The sequence below is a fragment of the Dunckerocampus dactyliophorus genome, chromosome 5 (assembly GCF_027744805.1).
Source record: "Dunckerocampus dactyliophorus isolate RoL2022-P2 chromosome 5, RoL_Ddac_1.1, whole genome shotgun sequence".
NCBI classification, from domain to species: Eukaryota; Metazoa; Chordata; class Actinopteri; order Syngnathiformes; family Syngnathidae; genus Dunckerocampus; species Dunckerocampus dactyliophorus.
In genome coordinates, this window is record NC_072823.1 from 3,267,565 (window position 1) to 3,282,230 (window position 14,666).

Here is a 14,666-nt window from a genome sequence, read left to right on the forward strand (position 1 = left end):
TGGACTGTAACCCCCGCAGAAAGATTGAAAAATATAAAGATATTATACTTGCTGAAGAAAAAAACTGCTAAAAGCAGGAGGGAAGGCTGGCAGAAAATCAGCGACCACGTGACCGCAGAGGTTTGCCACATCATTAACCAACAAATACAGACTCTACATGTCAACTGCAGCACTGCTTCATTTTAACGGCGTAGTTGACCATTTTCAGTTGCAACCCGGGGGGTGGCAGGCAAACGTGGGAGCGAATAAATATGAAATATGAAAATAAGATTCAAAGTGGTATGTCGTGTCATGCGAGCACGGTGCTTGAAGTGGGTCTGTGGTAGCGGTCGGGTTATATCATGACATGAAACACAATGACATGGACGGAGATAACAGAAATAAAAATTGAATAAAGAAGAAAGGACGGACTGAATTTCACTGTGGCTGAGGAGCTGACAGCAATAATGAGGGGGGAGGTCTGAGATTCATTTCACTTTTCACATTTTGCCCGATCCAGGCAAATCCTTGCTTTGAACTCTTACAATTCACGCCGATATCCACAGTCATGAACAGTGACGGCATTTTTCAGAGACAACAGATGGATCAGTAGGCGGGGCTTTTGTAGGCTGTGATCTCTTATTGGTCAGCAGTGTTTTTTTGCTTGGCTCTGAGCTATTACACCTGAACATAACCTGCTCCCAGCCAGATTAGCGCCACTGCACAAGTTACCATATGAGCGTAGCGTACGACTTGGGCTTCACTCCATCACTGCTTTTCAAAAATATATGAGCTCATTCAATACCAAAGAGTTATTTATACATTTTTATAAACCTGAATGCCCGATCCCAAAGATGTATTTATACGTCTTTTACGTTTTTTTGAGAGGCAACAAGAGGTGATGACGCAATTGCACACCAATAGAGGTCACTTTTACAGCGGTTTTCAGCCATAAAAACGGCCACAAGGTGGCAGAAGTGCATTTGATAAGAGCTCGGCATGGATCATTTGCATGTAAAAACACACGCGACAGCGTTTGCCTGTCACCCCCCGGGTTGCAACTGAAAATGGTCAACTATGCCGTTGAAATGAAGCAGTGCTGCAGTTGACATGTAGAGTCTGTATTTGTTCGTTAATTACTGTAATTAGATTACACAAAGTCATTTCTGTCTCACCCAGGTGATGTCTTCAGGGTAAAGGAAGCTTGTAAAAGTCATGGTTGCTAACCAATAAGTAGGAAGTGAAAATCAATTATGCAACCAAAAAAAACCCCATCAGCATCACAAGATGTTTGTCCTATGGGAAATCATACCCCCCTCAAAATAGCCGCCTAGAAATGAATTAATCAGACAGCATGAGAAGCAGCGATTTTCATTCAAATGGATATTTTCATACTTCAGGCACTAAGGCTTTTTTTTACGTGCTAAGGACCCCCCCCCGCGCTTTAAATCGGGACCACATGTCAAACGGAGCACACGGCATTGGGATTGGATTTACATTTTTACAAGGAGCAAAAATACACATGAGAACTGTGCTTTGGCCGAGTTATTTGATTCCCCCCCCCCCCCGCAGAGACAAATCCCATCATTTGTTTAGGGGCGCTGACGTTGAATTGTAAGGGCTTGTAATTTCGTCTCGTAGTGTGCGACTAATAATCCTCTTTGTAAAAGTTGCACACACTCGATGTTTGCACGTCAGGCCGTTCAGATGCGAGTCAGCGCTGGCAGGCAATGAGAAAACAATCCGCGTGTGACGATGGCGTTCCCTTACAAAGACAAGCCAAGAGATATATTAGATTTTTGCTCCTCTGATTTGTTGACGTTAGTTTTTTGTGTGAATAAACCACATCAGACATGCAGAGATTAAAATCAAGAAATAGATCTTTGTAGGTGTCCGCTATCTTCACTTTGAATTCCCTGCAAAAAGTGTACGACCTTTTGACGCACACACACAAAAAGCACAATCAGAATTGCAACATGTACTGTATATACGGTGGTGTGAAAACGTGTTTGCACCCTTCCTAATTTATTTTTCTGCATGCTTGTCACACTTAAATGTTTCAGATCATCAAACAAATTTAATTAGTCAATGACAACACAACTGAACACAAAATGCACTTTTAAAATTGAACTTTTTAATAAGGGAGAAAAATTCCTAAGCTACATGACCAAAAAAAGTGATGGCCCCCTAAACTTCATTTTGTTTTTCTTCACTCATTCAGAGGTGGACTTGCTGGTGTGTTTTGGATGATTGTGGGAGATTTATATTTACTTAATTTATACTTGTAATCGCATTCCTTTTCTAACACTTTTTTAACTCTGAAAATGAGATTTGACTCTCATAGAATAGCAAATAATTACTACGAGTGATCAACACCGATCCAAGGAACACGCTTGTTCATCGTAGACAGTCAGCACACAGACAAGATTGTGTCATGTAGAAAACTTTATTTACAACACAGACTGTTCTATCCCACACTAAATGGTGCGTTTCTACAAGAAAATGCAACTTGTGGCTGACGTGGGGAATTCACAAGACAAAAACAAGACTCGCTTTGAACTTTGGATGTTGATCCGCCCACGTTATTTAGTCTGTTTAACCGCTGTTTTGGGTCACATTATGTGGCAGCGGAAAAAAGGTGACAGACAAGTAGGGCAGTCATTTTCCACTTGCTTTATATCGTGGTAAAAATTCACCTAAGCATAAAGTAAATTGGTTAAAAGACTGAGATGTAGAGCAAAACAAAACAACAAATGCCAGTGAGCCTCTTGTAGGCATGACTTGTCTACTAGCTGCACTTTTGTGTGTGTTGTGTGTCGGAGGGACACTTGTGACGGTTGTGTGAGTGGACAGTTCACACAGCTGGGCCATGAAATACAGGCGTTTGTAGCCTTAATTACATGTAGACGTGCTGAAGCGACATAAATCTTCCTGCACTCTTGCAGTGTTTGGCGACTTTGTACAGAGTAACAGCAGCAGCACGTTTTACTGACTGTTGAGGTGTATCACAAACACTGCGGGTGCACGTTCACACACGTCCCTACCACTTGGTCCTTGATGACAGGAGGCAGTGTGTCAAAATGGTTCATCGTAGTAAAGGTGAAGCTTGGGGTGTGCGGTTAGAATGCATAGCGAGTACGAATGTCCTCCAGTTTCTTTGAGACCTCAGGTGGCGTCCTGTCCAGCTCTTCTGCAACGCTCTTCTGCTTATGAGGCTCCATGCTGTTAAACTGCTCACACAGGTCCCCGTCAATCACGTTCTGCGCCACCAAAAAAGACGAGAGACTCATCAGTGCAAGAGCAAGAAGACGGCATTAAAAGCATCACAAACTGACCTTGACGGGGAAGTAGTAGGACCTAAAGCTAAGATGGTCTCGGCCGCCCATTGGAGGGAACTCGGAGCGCATGTGCATCTCTAAATGTTGGAAGAAGTCGTGGTCCTGCACAAAGAAACAGGCTTCATTGAATAGGCTGGAACAGGAGCGAGAGGAAATTAAAGTCTAAAAAACACACACATACTGTACAAAATATGGCTGTATCCAAGATGTGGACCTTTTTTGGGCCCAAATTTAATAAATGTAGCGTTCCCTCGCTACATCGCGGTTCACCTTTCGTGGATTCGCAGTTTCACAAATTTTTAAATTGCAATTATGCATATTTTATTTTAACAGCGTATGAGCTCGCATCGTTTGCTGCATCCGTGCTCTGTTGCGTGTCTGTTATTGCATTTGCTACTGCTACCAGTAGAGGGTGTTGTATGCTCATGTGAGAGTTGAAGATGTGTGCAGTATGTGTTAACGTGCCTCCACCAGCATATTAGGAACCCACAGTAGACAATAGCTGGTCAGAGTGAGTCACTTCATTTGTGTCCGACCTAGTGGGTTGATCATTAAAACTCAAATGAAATTTGAACTGAGAAAAGTTTCATGGCTGTCTGAGAAAAGTGTATAAAGTGTACGGTGAGGGGCTTTACAGCCTTAAAACATATAATCATTGTAAACAAATAAAGTTGGCTATTTTGCAGATTTCACTTATTGCGGGCTATTTTGGGAACCTAACCCCTGTGATAAACGAGGGAACAGCCCATCAGGTTCAACAATCACACAGTCGATCCCTCCCACAACCCTTTTCAGTGTTATGATGGGTAACTGACAGGTTTAGCACAATTTTAATTTTATTTTCCAGAGCTGCGGCATCATGAAACAAATTGCTTTAAATTAAAAAAAAAAAAAAACACAAAATTCTGTCGAAAAAAAAGTCAAAAATAAACTGTCTTCGATTTAGAAGACCAAACCTTTTAACAATACTTTTTTTTTTTTTCTTTTTAAATGACCTCATGCGAAGTAAATGGGACCAGAATGCCGATCCCTCCAGACAAGGTGGTGTAGACCAGGGACTCGGAGCCTCCAGGAATCAGCGTGGTTTTCTGGAGAGACAGGATGGTCTCCCCAATGTGGTAGTTGACAATCACGTCAGCCTGGAAAGCACATAAGTTTATTGTGTATGTTGACTCACCATTGAGGCAGCAAACGGTGGTGACAGTGAGTAGCTTTTTTTGTTTTTTGCATTGTGGTTGGTGCAACAAAACCAAAAATGGGGTCAGTCAGTGTGGTGGAAAATGTGGAGAGTAGATAAATAATGTGTCACGTATCTCCACCTTTGACTAACATGGAAACATCTTTTTTCTCCACTGTGTGAACCTCATGTCAGACTCACATCCGACCCGCCGTGTCATTTTGTGGCCAGGAAATATCTGCATGTTGTGAGCTCTGAGCCATCTAGACATGAAACACCTTTACACAAGTATTACCCACTATAATAGGCATATGAGAAAATACGACATAATTATAGACTCACAAGTTTCAGTTTCTGTACTTTTTGCTGCTATTGTCTCATCAATGTAACATTACTGACACCTAGTGACCAATGTAGAATACTATGAATCATCACGTCTTTGAATGCCTTATATTTGCATCTTAGTTCAATTACCAATTATTATGCTTGAAAATGTTTCATTTAGGCAAAACTACATACAATTTGCTTAAATATACTTTTTTTTTCTTTTTTTACCAATTACGACAACAAAACAGCAATGATTTATTAATGTATTGTGAAAAACTCTGATAGAGTGAAGCTGCATTACTGTACAACTATCAAGCATGTGTTGGACAGATGGCAGGTTGGGTCAACACTGTGTCCTTTCCCTCCTGCTCATGCTTGACCAAGTCGCCCATAAACATGGCATGCACCTCGTGGTGGCATAGCAAGCGAGTGGCAGAAATGCGAGATGCATTCACGGACATCGCGTCAACAATTTTGATTTATTTATTTTTTGCAAAGACCCAGTGATCAAAATTGCTCATCGACAAGACAAACTCTTTTCACTGCTCCCAAGTGCTTAACAGCAGGCCCCTGTTGCAATAGGATAATGTAAATGTTTTGAGTTAGCAGACGTTGCAGGGGAAACATTGAGTGTGACACCGTACCGGAAGAGAGAGCCGGGCTAGCTGTACATGTGATGTTCAAGTGAGCAAGAATACAGCCCTAACCATCCACTCTTTACGGTGAAGCAAGACTAGACGGACTACAGTGAAACAGCTGCTGCCTGGTTCTTGATCTTTAGGCCCCAGCTTGATTGCCAGCTTCAAATGCTGCACATTCAATGGTGTGGTGGTTCCTTGGCGTTTGACAATGGCGAACAAGGTTTGTTGTATTCAATGTTTTGTTTGCAGTCCCACCACGGCTTATTTCTCTCTTACATAAATTACAAAGGCCAATCCTTTGCTTGTTTCCTGCCACACTGATGACATGGCCGTTCACCAAACGATGAGTGTTGTGTGCCGATGCCCCAAAATGACAGATCAGCACCAATCGATCGGCATGCGTGTTTACTCCAAACAGCCGCATGTTCGTCCATGTGAAGTATATAAGAGTAGTCTAGGTCAAAGTCAGGAAATTGGCCCAGGTGGTCAGATGTAATCTAATAAATGTCTCAAACTAATTTTGCACATTAGAGTTAATAATATGAGCAGGGAATGCATCACTGGGAGAAATGTCTTAGTCAGGACAAACTGCGTTGGGGGAAACACGTGACACAAATGCCAGGAGACCACAAAAAAAGTTACATATAAACATGTTTTTCAGAGCTCAGTAGGCCTGCAGGCACAGAAACAAACTATCATCAGCTGAGGATCGACGACTTGGCAGCAAGACTTCAAGAGGGACAAAGATATGGGGAATAAAATGTACCCCGAAGAGAAGATACGAGACACTGCAGATTTATTACATCAATTAGCAGCAAACCTCACTGCATACTACTATATTAACCCCTTAACATTCCCACGACCTAGCACCCCCATCTGCAATTGGGCTTGATACACAGCATTCCAGGATACAGCTATAACTGCAGGCTACGTGAACGTGAATGCTGGACAAGTCGCAAGCATAAACGTTAACGACACTCGCCTTCCAACCTGACAGTAGATTCCAATTCCAACAGCAGATAAAAGTCACAGTCCAATGAGGTTCATTTGGTCTAACGTTCATACATTCTAAGCAGTTCTTTTTACAGACCAGAGTTGGCTAGATTTTTTTGTGCCTGACAGTTTCGACTGCCCACTTGCAGTCTTCCTCAGAGTGGTCACATGATGTTTCTGTGACGGCTGATTTATACAGATGTTGGGAGGCAGGGTGACAGCGCCATCCGCCGTCCGACTTCTTTAGGACCACATCCCAGGTGTGAGAGTGCAAAGGCCCCCTCGTCCCGCCTTATGGTCCTACGGGCACATTTCCAAATCTCAACTGCTTCTTTGATCCATCAGTGATGTTTGTTGTCCTCTATCCCAACTATGTTTGCTCCATTCCAATCTATAATGTGGTTTTCTCTTTTGCAATGGTCCAAAATGGCGGATTTGTGATTTGTCCTGCTCTGCTTTGCGTTTGGTTGCTCATGTGCACGCCTTCGCTGTTTCCTTCTTGAGATCCGGAAACGTGCCCACAAGACGATACACCGGGACCAGGGGGCCTTTGCACTCTCTCACACCTGGAATGTGGTCCTAAAGAAGTCGGACGGCGCAGCGGATGGTGCTGTCGCCCTGCCTGTAAAAGGAACTGTTTAGGAACATAAAAGTCTGACAAATAAATCCATAAAAGACAAACGGTAACCCACAGTACGGTTCGTACCGTGGTCTTTGGGCTACGATTTTGGTACGTCTCTAGTGCGTAAAACTTTGTTATTCATTTGTTATTATTAAGTTTTATTTCAAATTAAACATAAAAATGCAATCTACTGGCAGGTAATTCTCCAAAGAATACAATTCTTAGATAAACAATACAAATTTTGATATAGCACACAAAAAAATTGAAGGATGTGAGGGGCCACTTTGATGTATACATTAAAGATGTTAAACCCAATCCAGTGCAGGTCAGTATACTGTACTATAAGCAATATAAGCTTGTGTTATAGACAACAAGGTAAATTAGTGTAATAGCTAATATATATCATTAACTTATTTTTTTAGAATAAGCCTCGGGCCAAGAAAGAACAAACAGCGGGTCAAAAATGGCCCCTTGGCCGCACTTTTGACACCCCTGGATAACAGTGTTTTTTTAGGAAGGTGCAAGTGCAACAGTAAAGAACAGGGTGATGATTTTTTTTTTTTTTTAGTTCCCTACCTGAAGTGCAGTGTTAATAGCAGATGATAAGTGAAAATAAAATTAAAATCACTGTTAACTGGTTACGGATCCGACCAGGAGAACTGAAAACGACGGCAGTGACAAGCACTTTACAGCTCACACACACGCTCCTTTTCAAGATGACACGAGTACTGGAAGCGCATCCCGTATGACATTTCTGTGTATTTTATTGTCCAACTAGCAAGAACAATGACGTCAGACTTACATTAAATACATTACACAGGCTGTAGAAAGTCATGGTGTATAATAAATGTTTCTGCAACACGTTGACAAACATACTGGCAGGCGTGCACTCAGACACAGGGCTGGACGGCCCATCGGGAGTTGTAGGAGTTTTCCCTGCGGGCCAATCAATAATGGGCATACTGATGGACGTTTATTTACTCACATATTTATTGCTGCGGCTTGCCTTGGTCACTACTGTAACTAAATCTCCTGGGCCGGCCTGGGAACACAGATTGGGCAAGTCGGCACAGTCAAGTGTGGTTGCTCCCAACACGCAGAACAAGTGCTGTGTGTGGGGCCCCACAATCCGTGGGGAGGGGAACAGCGCATTTTATGCAAGGGGGCCATATGCGCAAATGCACCTCGCTGCCGTGCATGCAGCGTCAAGTCAGTCCGAGGCTCTGTTGCCAACTTGAGAATAAATGACCGATCTCATTTGCACTAATCTGACAAGCCCCTGCATATCACCCTACACGGCGTGCAGTGTTCTGTTGAGACTTTCATCAACAATGACCATTTTTGTTACCATCCCTGAAAGCACACGGACAGAAAGAAAACAACAAAACCACAGGCTCTTTTCAGAAGGTTAGTGGTTTTGGTGCGGCCACATAACAGAACACACAGATGTGTTTAGTAAGAACATTATTAGGAAAACTATTTAGCGAGAAGAAACTATTAATTACATCTGCAGGAATGAATATTCCCGCGACCCTAGTGAGAATAAGCGGCATCAGGGATGGATAGATGGATTGAATATTGAGATGTCAAATATTATAACTTGGTATGCCACATGGTAGCAGCAGAGTTGTTATATTTCTCAACAATGAAATGGACCAACATTTATTTTCATTGACTGAAAGGAGCTGGTGGAACACTGATAAGAAGAATGCTGAAATACTCTTGAGCTCTGCTGATTTAGCGTCACACACTGTGGCTGTTTTATAGCAATACACTTTATACCGTAAAGCACCGTGTATAAACTGCACCCCATTTTCAGGCTCACGGCAGGGGAAAAAAAGTTTTTGTTCATAAATGCTTGCCAACTCTTTCATCTCAAATCAACATGCGTATAGGTACTAAGCAATTTCAAAAAGAAGAATAAAGGAGAAATCTGAACTTCAGCATCTAGATCTTTAATATTATGGCTAAGCACAGATTAATAATAATAATAATAATAATAATAATAATAATAATAATAATAATAATAAATCAAAATAAAGAAATTTGCAATTTTCAGAGATGTTTTGATATCTTATCTTTCACTGCTTCTCTTTTTCTCTATTATTTTATTGCATTGCTTCAGTGTGAATTTGAATAAACTCCAACGTTGTATTGTATTTTACAAATGCAATGTTTTAATGGAAGCTTGGGTTAGCTTCAGTGTATATAGAGATCGTTTCACTGTGTAAAAATACAGACAGCCGTCAGATAAGTTAGTTGCATACACAAGCATTTTCAGCAACTGTACAGCAGAGGGAGCTAAAGTCAAAGCAACTGTCTGACCCACAGACGGCTATTCTAAAATGGACTTCTCGTCAATTTCTGCGTCTGGTCACAGACCTGTCAACCGCACTTTTTTTCCACTGGTAAGAAGCAAAAAATCGGGGTGCGGTTTATACACATTGCTTTACGGTAAATGTTTTTCAGCTTTTCCATGACGATGAAACTGCGGGACTATTTAGCAATTTCAAAACTGCCAAAACGCTGCCATCCTTAATTTAAGACTGTCAAGCTTTTCATTCTTCTGGTGCTTGCTGACCCACAGCTTTCTAGATATATTAATTTAACATTAAAGGAATGCTTCTGATTTCATGTTTAACAAACAGTTCATTGAATTGGATTTTGTTTTAACATTTGAAAATAATAAAAATTCATTCCCTTTATTAGTATTCAATTTTTATCTTATTTTAAAATCTTTATTTCTTCCTAACACTTCACTACAAGTGTCACAATCTGATATTGATTATTGGCTATAGGGAAGATATCAGCAAAAAAAAAAAAAAAAAACGACTATCAGATTACATTGGCCTGCATCTAAAATGTCTGATTTTGGCACTCTGATACATACAGTGCGTATGATATGGACGAGTCCAGACTCCGCACCAGCACGTCTATCCAGCAGCGGCCAGATAGAGCCGACATGATCACAAAAACAGGATGTGCTTCCAAAGTAGCAAGGAGTAGGTGATATTTTGGGTGTATTGCAGTATTTTTCGTCACGGTCCGAAAAAGACGTTGTACAGTAGGTGAGTGAAAACTTGTCATGCACAAGTTTCCCGTGGTGGCACAGATGCGGGTAAGTTTCGTACGACCAACCTCGTCGTGCATTTGAGCAGCATCTCAAAAAAACTTGAGGATTTTCGCAAGACCACGACTCCCTCCAATGCTGTTTGAAACATTTGTGAGACGGCAAAAAAAGTCATTACCTCCAAGAGAAAAGAGGCAGCCCCTGCCGGTGGTGAGTAATGTCAGCCTTAAACGCTTCATTGAGCACCCCAAACCTTGCTATATTATGCCTAGCCTCCCCCTCAATGTGGATAAAACTATACCCCAACTATATCCCAAGTATAAATAAACAAATCGGTCAGTTTTTCCCTCACGCCTACTGTTGCTGACTAGTGTTTAGAGCTGCAACAATGAATCAATGACTCATCAATTACACAATGAATCAACTATAAACCCTTTAATGGTTTGATTTAAAAATGTAAATATCCTCTGATTTCAGCCTTTCAAATGTAAATATTAAATGATTTCCTTCGTCATCCATGAAAGCAGACCTATTATCTTTGTGTTTTAGGCAAAACCAGACATTCACACACATCAGCTTTGACCGTGCCTCTTTTCTGACATGTTGCGGCTCAAACCACTAACTGTTTGTTTTTGGTTCAAATTGATTTGGTCCGTCTAGGTCTTTTGGTCTCGACTAAGACAATCATTAGTTGCAGCCCTAGTATGGTTGAGTAATATCACTTGATCAAGCATTTTCTAAAACTTCACACTACAAAAAAAGTCATAAAAGTGTGTGCGATTCATGCTGATATCAGATCAATATCGGCTGACACTCAAGGTCTCACTTCACAGGAAGACACGGTGTGAATGAAATATCAGTGACAGGCATGGAGAAAGGGTAAGATAAATAAGTGCCGCTTCTTCCTACTCCTTTTTAGACATGTTGAATTGTGCAAATGTAACCATGTGATGATGTTGCTTCAAGTAACTCGTAACAAATAAACCATACCGTAGCATAGCATAGCGTATACTGGGGACAAAAGTTGACATGTTCACTGTGAGGTGTACTCAGCTTTTTAAATCATCTCCCGACAGAAGAGCAGTTTCAGTGGCAGATTACTATCACTGCACTGTTCCACTGACAAAATGAGCAGATCATTTCTCCCCCACACCGTGCGACTTTTCAACCTATTATTATTTATTACGTATTATTGAAATTGAAGTGATCTGTTACGTATTTATTTACTCTTATTCGACTGTATTTTCTTATTATTAACTCTCCTATTTTGCTTTGTTTTATTTTTTAAGTGATTTTGTTTATTAGGACACTTGCAGAGCTACTGGAAATGTGAATTTCTTTTGAAGATAAATAAAGTATCTATCTATCTCATGAGGGGATATACCTGTATTTATAGGGCAGTAAATATATACTGCCAGAGAAACTGCACGCTGACTATAGCCAAGGTTCTTTCCTTGAAAAGATATAATCAAATCTGAAACTTGAGTCGTGGACTCATTTCTGTGATGTTAAGTAAAACAACAGGCTAGTGTTACACATTTTTAGATATTGTAAACTTCACTATTTCCAAACAATATGCAGTTTGGCTATATTTAAAGCCAGTTTTAACTTGAAAAAAACAGTTTTGAAAAGAATGACAACTAAATCCCAAATTGTCAAAGCCTGATCTAACCACACCAAGCCACCAAGTAAACCCAATACGAGGCAGTACCGCATGCTAACATCATTTGTTTGTCCAGGGTAATTCACTATGATTTCCCAAGAGTAACTTTTATGTTTTTATTCTCATCTCTTTTAGTTGTTGCGAGAAGTGGGAATTCTTTGTTGATAAATTACTGGAGTGCAGCATATCCACTCCATTAGTAGTATAACATGATAATGGGAAAGGTGCCAAAAAAATTGCCTTTTGTAATTCTTCCAAACTTTCAGCAATGGAAATGCTAAAAAGACCACTTGGACACAACTGTGCTGCTGTGTGTAAGGAAGAAGGGCACGACCCTTCTAGGCATTTTTCTTTAGTAAGACAAGGCAAGATATCATATCATATACAACTTCATGTCAAAAAATCCAAACCATCCCTTTAAGCCCGACTTTGTGGACTAATTTTGAGTCTTTCTAGTGCTCTCTATTATAAATGTTTGTTGCAATACATAGGAGGGGTTGCAATATAGTACTTCACTGGGTTCAAGATCCTTACCTTCTGTGAAGCTCCATTCAGGAGCCCTCTGTCCCATAAGGCTTTGTTCCCTGTTGGATCTTCATCCACATCATCGCTTGTGTTGGGAGGAAGTCGCACCTGCAAAAACCGCAAATGACATACTGTATAATTGTATAAAACCCTCATGTTGCAGGCATAGGGAGCTGCCTGGGGGATAATATAGCAGCCACATCGTCCTCGCAGCCAGCAGGAGGAAAGGGATGGGAGAGACATAACTGATGACATTAACTGGAAACATTGCATTTCATGTTTTTGGAAAGGTCTTGTGTCACACAGACTGACAATCAAGTCCCATTACAGTACTCACAATGGTAATGTTCCCAAACTTGTCAGCGGAGGCCATGGTGTCATAGTCCAACAGACAAGCAGTTGTCACCCAGCGGGGACACGTATCGTCGGCAAAGATGATGAGCTGGTTCTCATTGCGGCGGTACCGAACCCAGAATAAACTCTCTTGCACGTCCGAGACTATCACACGCTGGCCAATGGTGTGGATGCCAGTTACCAGATTGGGAACATGCTGAGGACGAGGAAGAAAGTGAGGAATAAAACAACATACTGTAGAGCATGTTGAATCCATACACAATGAACACAGTAATGCTCTCTTAGCTTCAGCACATTAGGAAAATGCCACCAAATCAATTGTCAGGTTTACATTGACATCCATGTATGTGGTATGACTTGCATCGTGTGTGTAAAAGCTATTCTTGCAACTAGTGAGACAGACTCACTGCCTGTTCACTGGAGTCAAGTCATGTCACAATGCCAATGATGTTCATGTGGCATTTTTTAATCAATTAGTGCTGATGAAAACCTTTTGGCTAAAGCTGCAGCGTGACTTCAGTTTGTGTTCCAACAACTTGCCAGAACTGACATACCTTGTTCTCACACTTGCGAAGCAGTTTCTTTTTGCCCATGTCGTAGATTCTCAGTAGTTTTCCAACTCCCACCAGGGCACGTCCTTGGAATGGAGCAATGGCCAAAGGCACATCCTCTACTGGTGTCTGTCACAGAGGTAACATTTGGATCTTCAAGAAGATGAAACTGATGGCAATCAGGGAATGTTTTTTGGTGACACTAATTCCACAATACGGGCCTTCTCAGAAGGTTGTTGCTCAGTTCAGAAAATGTCGATATTTCAGTGAACCATTACAGCCAATGTGTAATCACGCTGTTCTTGCGCCCCTAATAACACTGAATTCTGCAGCAGGACATATGATTCTGATCATAATAACCCAATCACACAATAGTGAGTCCAAAGACAACAGAAAACTGCACTTTTTTAAAACCTTTTAAAATCATCCACAATCCTTATGTGAGACATGAACACACGTCTCTCTTTTCTGTGCATTCTAAAGATATAAAAACAGATCAAATGAGGCAGCTCATTTCTGGCACGTTATGGGACACGCTTATGGCGTCTACAAAGAACGCTGTTCAAACACCTCCGAAAACCCCCAACAAGGTCTTATGGTTTTATATGCATGCTGTGATCATGTAGTAACAGGTACATTCGTGATACTATGTAGTATTTTGGTCCTTTGAAGCGTTACCGGAACTTGCTTCCTGGGCACACTGATTTCACATAGCAACATAGAAATGAACGCCTACACCTTGGGTTAACGTTTCCAGACTCAAAAATAAAAACACAGCGGCAGCTCCAATATGTAGCTTTACCTGTCAGTACTCACCTGAGGCGTTGTGATGCGCTGCAGGCGAGTGTGTGGTAAAGCTAGTCGCTAGCCGGCTAGTAGCTAGCCAGTGTGGTGTGGCAAGGCGTCACTATGCCAGTAACGTAGTTCGATCTGCGTAACAATGTTAATAATAATAATAATAATAATAATAACAACAACAACGTCACTGTAGCTTGGTTAATATGCACATCAACATTGTATGGAAATGGAGCATTGTTGGCGCTTTTGGGAGTTTTTTTTCAGAAGGCTCTATAGGCGGAATGTGTGTTTCCCATCACATGCTTTAATCGATCACGTTTTAATCGATCAACAGCAGTGGGCACCCAAGGGGGCCCTCGCGTAGTTCCTGTGGGCCACCAAGGGACTGGCGTTCTGGTGGCGCAGCCTGCTAGCCAAATAGCTAGCTACATCGCATTCTTAGTTGTGGCTTTTTTATATCTTTAGAACGCACAGAGAAGATGTCTCAAGGATTGTGGCTGATGGACAAAATCCCCCCCCTCCAAAAAAGTGCAGTTTTCCTTTAATGGTAACACACTTCATAACAGAAATATATAAAGGCTCCAAACAGACCAAAAGTTAAAACCTACAGTGCCTGCAACTACACGTG

At 41.4% G+C, this 14,666-nt stretch overlaps 1 protein-coding gene across 2 annotated transcripts in view; it reads right to left on the reverse strand.

Annotated features, from left to right (window-relative positions):
- Positions 1–2,399: 2,399 nt before the first annotated feature.
- sf3b3 (splicing factor 3b, subunit 3) overlaps positions 2,400–14,666 on the reverse strand; it is a 34,443-nt gene continuing 22,176 nt past the window's right edge. For both annotated transcript variants that reach the window (XM_054777327.1, XM_054777328.1), the window contains exons 22-27: positions 13,244–13,369; positions 12,673–12,885; positions 12,345–12,443; positions 4,313–4,456; positions 3,315–3,419; positions 2,400–3,239 (exon numbers count right to left, since the gene is read on the reverse strand). In XM_054777327.1, coding sequence (XP_054633302.1) covers positions 3,099–3,239; positions 3,315–3,419; positions 4,313–4,456; positions 12,345–12,443; positions 12,673–12,885; positions 13,244–13,369 — 828 coding nt within the window. In that variant the 3' untranslated portion in view covers positions 2,400–3,098. The remainder of the gene's footprint in view (positions 3,240–3,314; positions 3,420–4,312; positions 4,457–12,344; positions 12,444–12,672; positions 12,886–13,243; positions 13,370–14,666) is intronic.